General features: G+C 41.2%; 1 protein-coding gene across 1 annotated transcript in view; it reads left to right on the top strand.

Annotated features, from left to right (window-relative positions):
- ADAMTS6 (ADAM metallopeptidase with thrombospondin type 1 motif 6) overlaps positions 1–5580 on the top strand; it is a 94185-nt gene extending 88605 nt beyond the window's left edge. Inside the window, exons 22-24 of the mRNA XM_015812664.1 lie at positions 719–895; positions 2341–2497; positions 5318–5580. Coding sequence (XP_015668150.1) covers positions 719–895; positions 2341–2497; positions 5318–5427 — 444 coding nt within the window. The 3' untranslated portion in view covers positions 5428–5580. The remainder of the gene's footprint in view (positions 1–718; positions 896–2340; positions 2498–5317) is intronic.
- Positions 5581–13659: the final 8079 nt, after the last annotated feature.

Genomic DNA, 13659 nt, shown 5'->3' with positions numbered 1-13659 from the left:
AGGGGGAGGGCCTTCTCTGTTGGAGCCCCCTCCCTATGGAACGAACTACCCCCAGAGATCCGGGTCATCCCGGATCTCCCCTCCTTCCGCCGCGCCCTCAAGACATGGCTATTCCAGCTAGCGGGGCTGGCCTGAGGGGTATTTTAGATTGGATTTTAATTTGATTTTATATTGGGTGTTCACAAAATTTTAAATGAAATGGCAAAATTAATATTTCTTTTAATTGTATTTTAAAATGGTGTTTGTAAGGTCTTTATTTGTTTTTAGCTTGCTGTAAGCCGCCCTGGGTCCGCCAGGAGAAGGGCGGGGTATAAATCTAATAAAATCTAAAATCTAAATCTAAAAAACAAATGAAAATGGTATGCGTCAATCTAGATTTAAAGACTTAATTTTACCTATTAAATAACATACTTCAGTGTAGAGGTAAAGCTGAATAGAGTTGCTGATATGTTATTGTGCCCTACAAGTGATTTAACCACTTCATTTGATGTAGAACTTCTAAAATATTTTTCAATAGTTTATAGTAAATGTATCTGCAATTATGACATAATGTCCAAAGTTTGTGATAATGAATACTTTTAATATGACAATTTTGTTTGCAGTCTTAAGAATATATACTTATATTTTCCTTTTTAATAGAACTATGTTGTTAATGTTTTCAGCTTTTCACAATTTAAAGTATTTAATTCTAAAAACCATGTGTGTGTTTGGCTTATAGTGTACTCCAAAATGTGGACCTGGTTTTAAGCATCGTATTGTTCTCTGCAAAAGCAGCGATCTTTCAAAAACATTTCCAGTTGCACATTGTCAAGAAGAAAACAAGCCACCTGTCCGCATGCGCTGCAGCTTGGGCAGGTGTCCTCCACCACGATGGGTTACAGGAGATTGGGGACAGGTAACATAGGCAAGCTTCTTGAGTGTCTAAAGTGGTACTGAAGTTCAAAGGACTAAATGTATGAGTCTGCTGCAACAATAGCTAACGTACAACACTTATGAATAAATTTGCAGTAATATATATATTTGCAGTAATATATATATTACTGAAAAAAAACTTGGGCGTGACTACACAGACCTCAGAAATGGATTTGAGAAGAAAAGTCTCCTGTTATTTCACATTGCCCTATTTTAGACCCATCAAAGATATTCTTTGAGGCTTCCAAATGGTCACCATGTGAAATAAGTATATAATTGTTATTTGCAGATATCTGCACCTGATATCATAAGTATGGTTGCATAATACTATAACTTTACTCAGTCTTAATACTTTGTTTCTATAAAACACCATCTTCTTCAATTCCTAGTACAATACATCTTTTTTGTTTGCAATGGGAAGAACATTTTGTAAATGTCCATTAAACTGTGCCCATGATGTATCTACTAACAAACAGCACATTTTTCATCTCATTTGCCTTTCTTATATCAACAAAATAAAGTAGCAAAAACGCATGACTCTGCTTTCAGTGACAGCTATTAGCCAGTATATAATAAAAATATCTTTTTCAAAAAACAACTCTGCCTGTTAAATGGATACTTTCCTTACCAACCAGTAATACATCCATTCCATTGTTTCCATTGATTACCCTTTTCTATAAGAACAGTTGTGCTTGTCTACCATAGCTAAGCTTTTCAGCCTAGGTTTAATGAGTCTGCTAACTAGCCATTATTTTAAAAAAAGAAAGCTAACTGAAAGCTGCTTCTGGAAGAAACGGAATAATAAGAAGATGCTTAATATAGAAACAAAATACAGATGGTCCTCCCTTAACAACCACTTTTTCAGTAACCAAGTGGTACTTATGACTGGTCCTCAAAGTTCCGGCTATTGCAGTATCTCTATAGTCCCATGATTGCAATCTGGGCATCCAGGGTGTGATTACAACGTTACATTGTCTAACGGTTACATTGTCTAACGGTCATGTGGTCTCCATGTGTGACCTTCTTTGTTGGCTTCCTACAAATCAAATCACTTGGGAAGCCAGCAGATGGTTGCAATGGCAGCTATGTGATGTCCTTGCTTAACAAAAGCATGGAATTCTCTTGATGGCAACCACAAGTGTTAGAAGTGGTGGCGCTAAGCAGCGCAGTCATGCAATATTATACATTATGGCAGCCTCATTTAGCAACAGAAATTTCAGTCCCAATTGCTCTTGTTAAATGAGGACCATCTGTATACTGCCTGATATATATTGTACAATATAGTGCTAATCAGACTTTTCTATCTCTGTCCTATATAATGTTTCCACAAGCATTGTAAGTAAGTTCAGGATCTTATTGCTTTTTTTAGTTACTAAGACTTTGACATTTGTTCTCCCCCTCCCTCCTTTTCATTTTTTTCTGACATAGTGTTCTGCACAATGTGGTCTTGGACAACAGATGAGAACTGTGCAATGTCTCTCATACACTGGGCAAGCCTCCAGTGATTGCCCTGATACTCTTCGACCTCCATCAATGCAGCAGTGTGAGAGCAAATGTGACAGTACCCCTGTCTCTAATGCAGAAGGTAAAGTTGCTTTTACTAAAGTTAGCATTTTAAAATATTAATATAAATCATAATATTCAGGATGGATTTTAGCACCTGAATACCTAGCATAGTGTCCATGGGTGGCCAAGAATTTTCTTTGATACTCATTGGAGTCCATGCTCCAGTAGACTTAATTTCTTTTAAAGATTCTTTTAATTTAAGTCTAAACAATAGGGTAGTTTGAAACAAAGGAAAGTATCAGTTTCATCTTCGGCAACATCGGCTCATAAATGATCTGGCTATCTGAGGAGGACAATTCATCACATTTAACATCCGTTGTAACTCTTGTTAAACATTTAACTGGAAAATTAGAACATTTTAATATTAGTGGTTAAGGGCCAGGCTAGAAATCGAAAGACTGTGAGTTCTGGTCTTTGGACCAATCACTATCAGCCCTAGGGAGCAGACAGTGGTTCCATTTCTGAAAATCTTGCCAAGAAAACTAGAGGGACTAGTCCAGTCAATTGTCATAAGTCATTACTGACTCAAAGACACCAACAACATCTGATGAAACCTTGGAGGCAGGCCCTTTTGGTGTCTGCCCAGCTTTTGGAGCAGCTAATCTGAGGTCTGGGATCCCTAACCCTTTTAGCCTTCCAAAGGGCTTTGAAGACCTGGCTGTTCCTCCATGTATTGGATTAGGATGGGTGTTGTGAAGATGCTCTGGCATTTGTTTTTAATGTTATTTTATGGTTTGTTGTGAGCTGCCTAGAATCATATGAGATAGGTGGCTGTACAAGTACTCTAAACAAACATTTCTTTTGTTTTTCAAAGAGATATTATCAGAGTGTATTTGGTATAGCATATCATAAATTCCTAATACAGACATTCATAAAATAATGATAACCTTGCTGTTCTTTTATCTGTTTTTGAATAAGAGTGATTTTTTTTGTAGTTGCTTTGTCTTTTAAAATATTTCAGTAGCTGAAAATTGGTTTTTCAGATTTAAACATTTCACAGAAGTCAATTGAAGATCAGTTTGATCAGAAAAGGAATAGGTAATGTGTGGACTATGTTAGGAACATTCTTTCCATTCTAACAATGTATTCATATAAATGTTCTTCCATCTGCTTCAGACTGACTGTTGGTTATAATTAAATATAAGAAGACATTTCAGTCCACTTGCTAGCCAGAACAGTGTCTTCCCTCAGCTTTTTCTTTCCATATTGGTTTAAACCAAGACTGAAGAATATAGTTACAACCAGATCCAAATCATTCAGCCACCCTTAGCTATATCCTAACTTTAGCTTATTGGTTCCTTTTTCAGTATGCTGGCTCATTCATTTTCACGCACCTGCCCTACATTCTATGTCTTGTTATGACAGAACTAGAAACTGGCTTGATATATTTTGGCTGGGATCCAACAAGCTACTTCTGGTGTGTTTTGATGTGCCGAGTTGAAAATAGGATGTTTTCTTCTTTTGAATGACAGGTTTTGTCTGGTGGCATGAATCCAAAGCTGCTTTAATGACGACTACCTGTTCTTTAAATCTAGTTAGAGATTTATTTATTTAGTACCATAAGAGTGTATAAAGTGCTATAAAGAAACATAAACAAGAGTAAAGGCTGGTTCTTGCACAGAAGAACTTGCATCAATAGGGGGGGGAAACAAAACAGAAGAACGTCATCAATAGGGGGGGGGAACAAAACAAAACAAAAAAGGCCTGAATGGAGCCAGTTTACAAAATATGAGTTTGGGCAAATGCAGTTGTATATATATTTAGGCTTTGTTTCAGTCTGTTACAAAGATTGTGACCTTAAGCCATGTGAAAATATTCATTTTGGAATGGATTTTGAAGAAAATACTAAACTTTTGACCAAAATTATTCTCAATCAAAGTTTTTGAGGAAGCAATGTGTAGTGGTAGTAGGATAATTCTATTTTCCTATTCTATGTAGGAAGATCTTCCTAGTTGCAGAAATACTTTTTCTTTCCACACAACCCACAATCTTTCATTAAAGACTTAAGGCATTCTACAAGCAACTAGATAATTGATTGGGATCTACTCATTGTGATATTATGATTAATACTGCTGATTCTTTTCAGAATCATTAAACGCTGAATATGTTGTTGGTTTTCCGACAATGATACTGAAGAGCACAATTTCATTTAGGTTTGGAAAATATCTGAAAAACCAGATAAATCTTTAAAAAAAGCTATAATTATATATAGGTAGTCCTCAACTTATGACCACAATTGAGCCCAAAATGTATGTTGCTAAATGAAACATTTATTGAGTTTTGCCCCATTTTATGACCTTGTTTGCCACAGTTTTTAAGTGAATCACTGCAGTTGTTAAGGTAGTAACATGGTTAAGTGAATCTGGCTTCCCCATTGAGTTTGCTTGTCAGAAGGTTGCAAAAGGTGATCACATGACCCCAGGACACTGCAACTGTCATAAATAGGTGTCAATTGCCAAGCTTCTAGATTTTCCTCACGTGACAATGAGAATGCTGCAACAGTTGTAAGTGTGAAAAATGGTCATAAGTCACTTTTTCAGTGCCGTTGTAACTTCAAATGGTCACTAAATGAATGGTAAGTCGAGGACTACCTATATATGAAAGCAGTGTCATTTGTTTTTTAGTAATCCCAAGTGATTAGCTCTCTAAAAAGCAATAGATATATTTTTAAATATGTTTTTGGTAAGGCATCACATCCCTTTCTAAATGTTAACATTATTTTGTAGATGATAAGCTGTAGCAGAATAAGACTAAGAAGCATTTTATTCAATGCTATTTGTTTTTCATTATGCATGTTTTAAATTTATGTGACAATATAATCATTGTGTACCTCAAATAGAATGCAAAGATGTGAACAAAGTGGCTTATTGCCCACTGGTGCTGAAGTTCAAATTCTGCAGTCGAGCGTACTTCAGACAGATGTGCTGCAAGACCTGCCAAGGACATTGACCCGCAGAAACCGAAAGTGCCTTGTTGCTTCATTGTGCAAATGTGTCCATCTAAGATTTCTGCACCGTGCAACCAGTCAGATAGTCTACATTCATCACCCTGTGGAAAATATAACCACTGGTCAGCTCCAGCTGACAGAATTACAAAATTATTTTAACTTCTGTGAAGTGGGATTTATTCATCCAAAGTGCTGGACACAGTATAAGGAGGCAATGCCAAAATGGAAAACTATACCCAGCACATAGAGAACATATGTGTACTTTCAACTAAATCCTGTTTACCTCCTTGGACCATTAAGATAATTGTTATTATGGACCTAGCAGTGACACTGAATCCATTTGTATTTAATATTGTTAAAATGTAGTTGTTATGGTTTGGTCATCTATAGAAGTAAAGAAGAATTTTAAAAACTCTGTCATAGCTTATAATTAATAATTATTTTATCTTACTATATAGCACCACAACTTATCGTAAAGAAGTGGGCTTGGGAATATTATTTTAGAAGGAATTATAAATCCAAAGTAAAACAAATGTATTTTCCTTTGTTTCATCTAATTTTTTAAAGGATAATCCATATTTCCAGAGGACTGCAGTGAGCCATATATAAAGCTATTAAAAATGCATCAGGTATTACCTGATTGCATCAAACAATAAATATGTGCTGCAGGTTTATAGCTATCTTACCATTTTACAAATAAATTGGGATTTTTACTAAAGGGAATGTATTCATACTCCAGTTGTGAAGAACATATTTACTACTATTTCAGTACTTATATAGAGACTGCTTAAAACAAATCTTCTCAAATTCACAACTTCTCCCTTCAGTTACAGAAAGGCATCTCTGTGTCAACTAATTACTGTGTAATTATCAATGATGAACTGGCTGTATAGTGGAGAATGGTCTCTTCTAATAATCATGCTGAAACTCTTCTGGGTGTTCATTTCCTTCCTCACTGAAACAATAGAAGAATGTTTTATGAGAGAATGTGAGGAAGAGAAAATATGAGTTTTCTCACTTTTGGACAGTTACAAAATAAACAATCAAAAAGTACATAACTGATAAGAAATATTTCAAGTTGAAGTACCATAACTCTTATATTCACTATATCAATCTAATAATATTCTGAAATGTACTTAAATGTGAAGCCAAGCTCCTTGGATAAAACAGTTCCAAAATCCATTGTGAGTTAAGCCTGAAGGCCATACTTCCCCCACTCCTGGTCCCTTCTTTGTCAATCAGACAACAAAGAGATAAGGAAAGTGGGTACTTGTTTATATTATTATAATTGTACTTGAACACTTGCAGTTTGCAGCAGGTCCTTGATGAATGTGCTTTTGTGTCCAATTTGCCTCCTTTGTTGTAGTGCAATTGAGATGATGATGTGAACAACAACAACACCTTGTATTAATACTAGAAGTTAAATGGCACTTTTATAAAATAATATTCCTAATGAGACAAGTTTTTTAACATGTTATGGTATCTAAATGTGTCAATATATTTAACGAACTGCAGTAAGCCAAATTTGTTGAATAATGTGAATTAACAGGAAATAGAGAGAGACTTGTGTTATGGAGAAATCTTGACAATCCTTCTGTAGGGTTTTCTGTAGACCATAACCATCAAACTCCTGTCAGATGCTACCTCTTGACAGTCATCTCCACATACATGTGAGCAGTAGAATTCCTTTTTGGTATCTAGCCTTACCCAGAGCCATTTACTGCTCAGTTGCAATTTACATAACTGTTAGTGGAATGAATGCTGAGGAAGGAAAACTACACACATTTAGAATTTAACATGTAGGCAAGAGAGCAACATAATTAGTGGGTGAATTACTTTGTACATTTGTTCATTAAGAAAATATATTGGTGCTAATATGCCTTGATTATGCAAAGGTACAATAGAAGAGATAGCTGTCATGAGGACATTTTCTAGGCAAAATACCACAGTGTAACACCCTCTGGTTCCTCTGAAACATCAATATATTTATTACTTAATGTGACTTTTCAATTAGCAAGAAATGATGGAATTTATTCTTACCTCATTTAGGACATTGCCTTTGCAAAGACTGCTTTCACAAGCATATTTTGCTCTTTCATTGGTGCTAGATGACCAGGGAATCCAATGTTTACTTTGAAGCATAAAAAGAGCAATGAGTTGGAATTTAAGAAACCCTTTCCTTGGAGCAATGTTGACTTGCATTGCTAAAAGGAAAAAAAAACACAGAATGTATTTGAATTATGAATGGACCAATATGTAATGCCCCACCCCATTAAAATTCTGAATAAAAATTAATCATTTGTTCTGACAGCACAGGACATTGCAGCTGCTACTCTATAGCCATTTATGTAATTATGATGAAATAGACCAAGTATTATATTCATAAATAATGACAATATGATGTTTGTATAGGCTGCACCAAGATGGGAAGATTAACAATTCTAGAGCAGATATTAAACAATGTGCTGTTGGTTTTTCCGTTGAGCAGTGCCACCAGTTAAAACTATCAGACTTACAGTTCAGTCAAAGTGTACATCCAAGGTTTTTTTTAGAAGGGTTCATTGATGCTATGGATAACAAAATTTTCCTTAACTGTTCAGAATGAAAATGAATTCTTTTATTGTGATTATTTGCTTCTTATTTTATATTCAGTATTATGTGGTACACTGTTACATTGTTATAATTGTTTTTGCTTTTGTAAATTATATGCTAATTTATTTCCATGTTGTCTAACACATGTTCTTACATGTCATGCATTCTGCTGCTTGTAACACTTAATGCAGTAAAATTCCACACCAGGCACAGATTTGTTTTTAACACAGATAATTTAGTAAAATAAAAAATGCAGCTTTTAAGAATGAGCCTTATGGTAACAATCTGTTCACTGTGCAAGAATTTTGCAAGCACAAATATTTACATTGTTTAAAGCACTTCTGGAAGTATATTTACTTTTTAGTTAAAGATACATCAAGTGATGTTTCTATGCTGTCTCAATACTTGGCTATGATTGCCTTTGGGTGTGATATGGAAATGCAATACAATAGACTAAACTGCCACCCATTGCTCCTTCCAAACTATTGTTTCAAAAAGACTACCATGTAGATTATAGCTAATTCATATTAGCAACATTTTCTGGACTGCGATCACCATGCTTTCAGGAGGTTTTGTTTGTTGGTTTGGTTAGTTACTTAGCAATCTAAAGCAGCATTCCTGAGCCTCAGTAACTTTAAGATGTGTGGACTTCAACTCCCAGAATTCCACAGCAATCTGGTTAAGGTTGAAAAACATTGATCTAAATGGTTATTGAACTGCCTGGAGAATGATGGGATCAGAGACTGATGGTACTGTGGAGGAGAAGATTGGGTGATTGAACATTCCCCAACTCCCTCAAACGAGATGTCTGTAATGTTGGTGTAGAGATATTATTTCTAAAGTTGTCTTAACTTTTCACTAAATACAGATTGAAATAATTGAAGAGCATACTTTAATTTCTAACTTTCACTTTATCAAAATAAGTTTCATTTTATGTTTCTTTTTTCATTTATTTTCTGTTGACTGCTTGTGCTTCATATTATCACTCAGTGAATATTACACAAAGCAAAAACACTGAAGCATCGTGTTGAGAATATTATCTTGCCTGATCCTGTTGTTTCTTCAGTTCTGTTTCTATCACTGTAGCTATTAGTTCTACAGCATGTGAGATGTAGCCTCCACCGATGGGTTATCAATACCTCCTTGCTCAGTTTAGACTAAGATCAAACTTTGGCCACACCTCCTTGGGCTGTCCTTCCCCAGTTTGTTCTTAGTCTCGGCTCAGTAAGGACACACTTGATAGCTCCTCTGATAGTTTTTCAATTAGGCTAGTTAGATTCAGTAGTTAGCATTCTCATTTCAAAAATATTTCATTTGATTTTTCATTTATTGCTTTATTATTTTTTATTTTGTTAACAGATAGACTGCAGAAACCTTTTGGTTTTGGCTGGTTTCTGCTCTTCAGGGCATACATGGCAGGGAAGCCTCCCTGGGGGGCCTCACCTTCGCCGTTTGGCCTCCGTTTCAGCCGCCTTTGAGCGCTGTGAGGGGTTTTTTTCCCTGAGCGCTCGGAAGCCCGTTCTTTTTGGCCTCGCATTGACGGTTGGCTCCGTGAGGGAATTGTTTCCCTGACCGTTGGGAGCTTGTTCGATTGGCCGTTTGTAGCTGGAGCGGCTTCCCCCGATCGGCCACGGGCCTCTGCTCCCAGCTTGGAGCTTTGCCGCGGCACTGGGAATTCCCCCGCCGCTTCGCAACGGCTTCGGCTCGGGGTTCCTTTTTTGCTGGCGCGCAGAGGGGAATCCCCGAGTAACAGACGCTCGTCGAGTAGAAGGCCGGCGAAACGGAATCTATCCTCGTGGCCACGAGGCTTCGGAGAAGAACAGGGCCTTGCCGTTCGTTTAAACGCAAGTTGGTGGTCTTATTCTGGAAGGGAGCGAAGACTGGGTGGCAGAGACCCGTAGGTGCCCTTACCCACCCACCCCTTCCTTTACGGTCGCCATTGAGAGGGCCACGAGGCCTGCGGCCGCCATTTTGTTTTCGTGCTGGGTGTGGTTGCCATTTTGCAGAGGCCTTCACTCCAGCGGAGGCTGGGCCTATTAAGGCAATTCGTAGCCTGCTGTGTTGGGCTCTCAAGGGGGGTTCTACAACATCTTGATCCTTGTCTTGATCCTGGTATTTCATTGGGAGTTTTTCATTCCACCTGTTCCCATTAGCCCGCGGCGCTGTGCCTGCAGGGCCTGGACAGGCAGTTTTACTAAACTGTCTGCCTATTTGCCATTGTGGTTGTCTTAGGGCGCGGGAAAGATTCCCTCCCGGACAACTTGATCTGCGTGTTTACCCCCACTGCAGGGCTTCTCCTATTTGGAAGGCCCGGCTCACAATGGCAGATAGTGTTTCTCCTCAGACTTTGCAGGGTTCGAGTGCCCCCCCCCGCACAATCCAAGCGCAGATCTTCCGATGTAGGCGCGGGGGGAAAGAAAAAAGCCAAAACCAAACATTTGTCTACAGAACCCTCCAAGGCTGCTGAGCGAGAGGCCTCGAGGAGACATCTGGCATTGGAGAAAGAATTCTCCAGAGCACAAAGGCTCATGTCCAGTGAGGCTGACGTGGTTCCCCCTGCCTCTCTGGGCAATTCGCCATTTGAGATTCCGCCAGTACCTTCCTATCAAGCCCCTTTGGCTTGGTCTCCTCAAGGGGGAACTGAACAGGTCAGTCTCCCTTCTCCCCAGCCAGGTGTACCGATCCATCCGGCTGGCTTTTCAGTACCAGTTACCTCAAACACCCCTCAGCCCACTGAGGCCTCTAATTCTGGAGTTGCCCTCACAGAGCAAACCTTCTGGGCTCAACAATTTAATTCATTTATGCAACAAGCCTTTACCCAATTTATAGCATCTTCCATGGCTCAGGGGTCTACCCAGGCCCCATCCGCCTCACCTCCAACCTTACCAGCTGGTCGCGCTGAGGGTCTACAGTCCACGGGCTCTGGTATTTCGGAGACCTCCTCTCACCTTGGGGAGGCAGAGTTGGTTGACTTAGACGCTCCTGACCTGCCTATGTCTGAGGATGAAGAGGGAACTTCGGATCCGGCTCCATCGGCCGGTCTCTTCGGTCCTTCTCTCTTTAAGTCCCTTTTATTAAAGGCCTGTGCTACGGCCAATTTGGTCACAGAACAGGAGCCTGAACCCTCAACGTCGACTCCGCAGGAGTCAAACCCCTTATTTGTGGTGAAGGTTGCGGAGGAAAAACACATTCCTTGTCCTGCAGTGTTCCATGACACGGTGGCGGAACAATGGGCTTCACTGGCCATTTCCACTCACCCCAGCAGCACTGAGAAGAAACTCTTTAATGTTTCCCCTAAATTTTCTTCCCTCCTTGAGGTTCCTAAGGTAGACGCCCCGTTGACGTCTTTATACTCCACGTCCACAGTTCCGGGAGACATGGCAGAGAACCTCAAAGCGGAGGACAAAAGGTTTGAGTTTTCTCTCCGCAGAACTCATCAGGCCTCTGCCTGGGCCATCAAGGCGGCGACTTCTTCATCCTTCTTTGTGAGGACCTCCATCATGTGGCTCCGTGAGTTACAGGCTTTACTTTCCCCTGATCAGGTGCGTGCGCAACAATACCTGGGAAAGCTGCTGGCTGCTGCAGAATATATGGCAGACGCATCCCTCCACGCGGTCAAGCACTCTGCAAGGTCTATAGCGGCCACGGTAGCGTCTCGCAGACTCTTGTGGCTTAAGCAGTGGAGGGCAGATCTCAGGTCAAAATGGCATCTGTCTACGGACGCGTATAAGGGTAGTCAGCTATTTGGGGCGGTTTTAGAACCGCACCTGGTTGAAGGTAAGGACAAAAGAAAAACATTGGCTCACCCCTCCAAAAAGGTGGACAGGAGACCTCAACAGGAGTTTCGCAGGCAGTCTTTTCGGGCTGGAACTTCCTGGGACTGGCGCCAGCCCTTTCGAGCAGGGCAGCCCTGGGATGGATCCAGAGGTTCCCGATTCTTTTCCCCCAGACAGGATCGACAACAGGGCCGCCAGAACGCAGGAACCAGAGGACAATTCCAGTATAAGCGCCCATTCCGGGGAACTGGAGGACGTTCTTTCAGGAGGTCCAAGTGACGCCATTGTGGTTCCTCCCATAGGCGGTCGATTGACTCTGTTCACCGACGTTTGGGAGGCCACCACCAACGATGCTTGGGTACGAGAGACCATAAGGCTAGGACTAGCCTTAGAATTCCACTCCATTCCCCCAGACAGGTTTGTCCGGTGTCCAACCTTAAAACACGCAAACAGGGCGGGACTAGTCTCACAGGCCATCTCCCACCTGTTAGAAATAAAGNTGGCTGCTGCGGAATATATGGCAGACGCATCCCTCCACGCGGTCAAGCACTCTGCAAGGTCTATAGCGGCCACGGTAGCGTCTCGCAGACTCTTGTGGCTTAAGCAGTGGAGGGCAGATCTCAGGTCAAAATGGCGTCTGTCTACGGACGCGTATAAGGGTAGTCAGCTATTTGGGGCGGTTTTAGAACCGCACCTGGTGGAAGGTAAGGACAAAAGAAAAACATTGGCTCACCCCTCCAAAAAGGTGGACAGGAGACCTCAACAGGAGTTTCGCAGGCAGTCTTTTCGGGCTGGAACTTCCTGGGACTGGCGCCAGCCCTTTCGAGCAGGGCAGCCCTGGGATGGATCCAGAGGTTCCCGATCCTTTTCCCCCAGACAGGATCGACAACAGGGCCGCCAGAACGCAGGAACCAGAGGACAATTCCAGTATAAGCGCCCATTCCGGGGAACTGGAGGACGTTCTTTCAGGAGGTCCAAGTGACGCCATTGTGGATCCTCCCATAGGCGGTCGATTGACTCTGTTCACCGACGTTTGGGAGGCCACCACCAACGATGCTTGGGTACGAGAGACCATAAGGCTAGGACTAGCCTTAGAATTCCACTCCATTCCCCCAGACAGGTTTGTCCGGTGTTCAACCTTAAAACACGCAAACAGGGCGGGACTAGTCTCACAGGCCATCTCCCACCTGTTAGAAATAAAGGCCATAGAGCCGGTCCCTCGGGAGCAAAGGGGAAAGGGGTTTTACTCCATCCTCTTTGTGGTTCCCAAGGCATCGGGAGGTTGGAGAGCCATCTTGGACCTGAAGGGACTGAACCATTTCATAGCCTACAGGCGGTTCAAAATGCAGTCCCTCAGATCCATCCTGGCAAGTATCAGGAAGGGAGATTATCTCTCTTCCATAGATCTGACAGAGGCTTATCTTCATGTCCCAATCAGACCACACCACCGCCGGTTCCTCCGGTTTTGCCATGGGCACAGGCATTACCAGTACAGGGCTCTGCCCTTTGGTCTCTCTTCTGCCCCTCGCGTGTTCACAAAGCTACTGGCGGTATTAGCAGCACATCTCAGGCTGATACCGGTAAGAGTACAGTGTTACCTGGACGACATCATCGTCCAGTCCAGATCATTCCGGTCAGCACAGCTGGACCTACAAGTCACAATTCACACCCTGCAGAGACACGGCTTCTCCGTGAATTTCAAAAAAAGTCACACCATTCCGACCACTCGGATTCTACATTTAGGGGCGATAATAGATTCAAACCTGTGCATGGTATATCTATCACAGGAACGCAAGGCCAGCATCAAGTCTTTAGTGGACAATATCCAGAAGAGCAGGGTGGTTCCACTAGTCCAGTTGTCTCAGT

This window comes from Protobothrops mucrosquamatus, unplaced genomic scaffold, assembly GCF_001527695.2.
Source record: "Protobothrops mucrosquamatus isolate PMUCROS unplaced genomic scaffold, P.Mucros_1.0 scaffold104, whole genome shotgun sequence".
In the NCBI taxonomy this organism is placed as follows: domain Eukaryota; kingdom Metazoa; phylum Chordata; class Lepidosauria; order Squamata; family Viperidae; genus Protobothrops; species Protobothrops mucrosquamatus.
The sequence above is the reverse complement of the archived record's forward strand: the minus strand, read 5'-3'. Positions and strand labels throughout refer to the sequence as shown.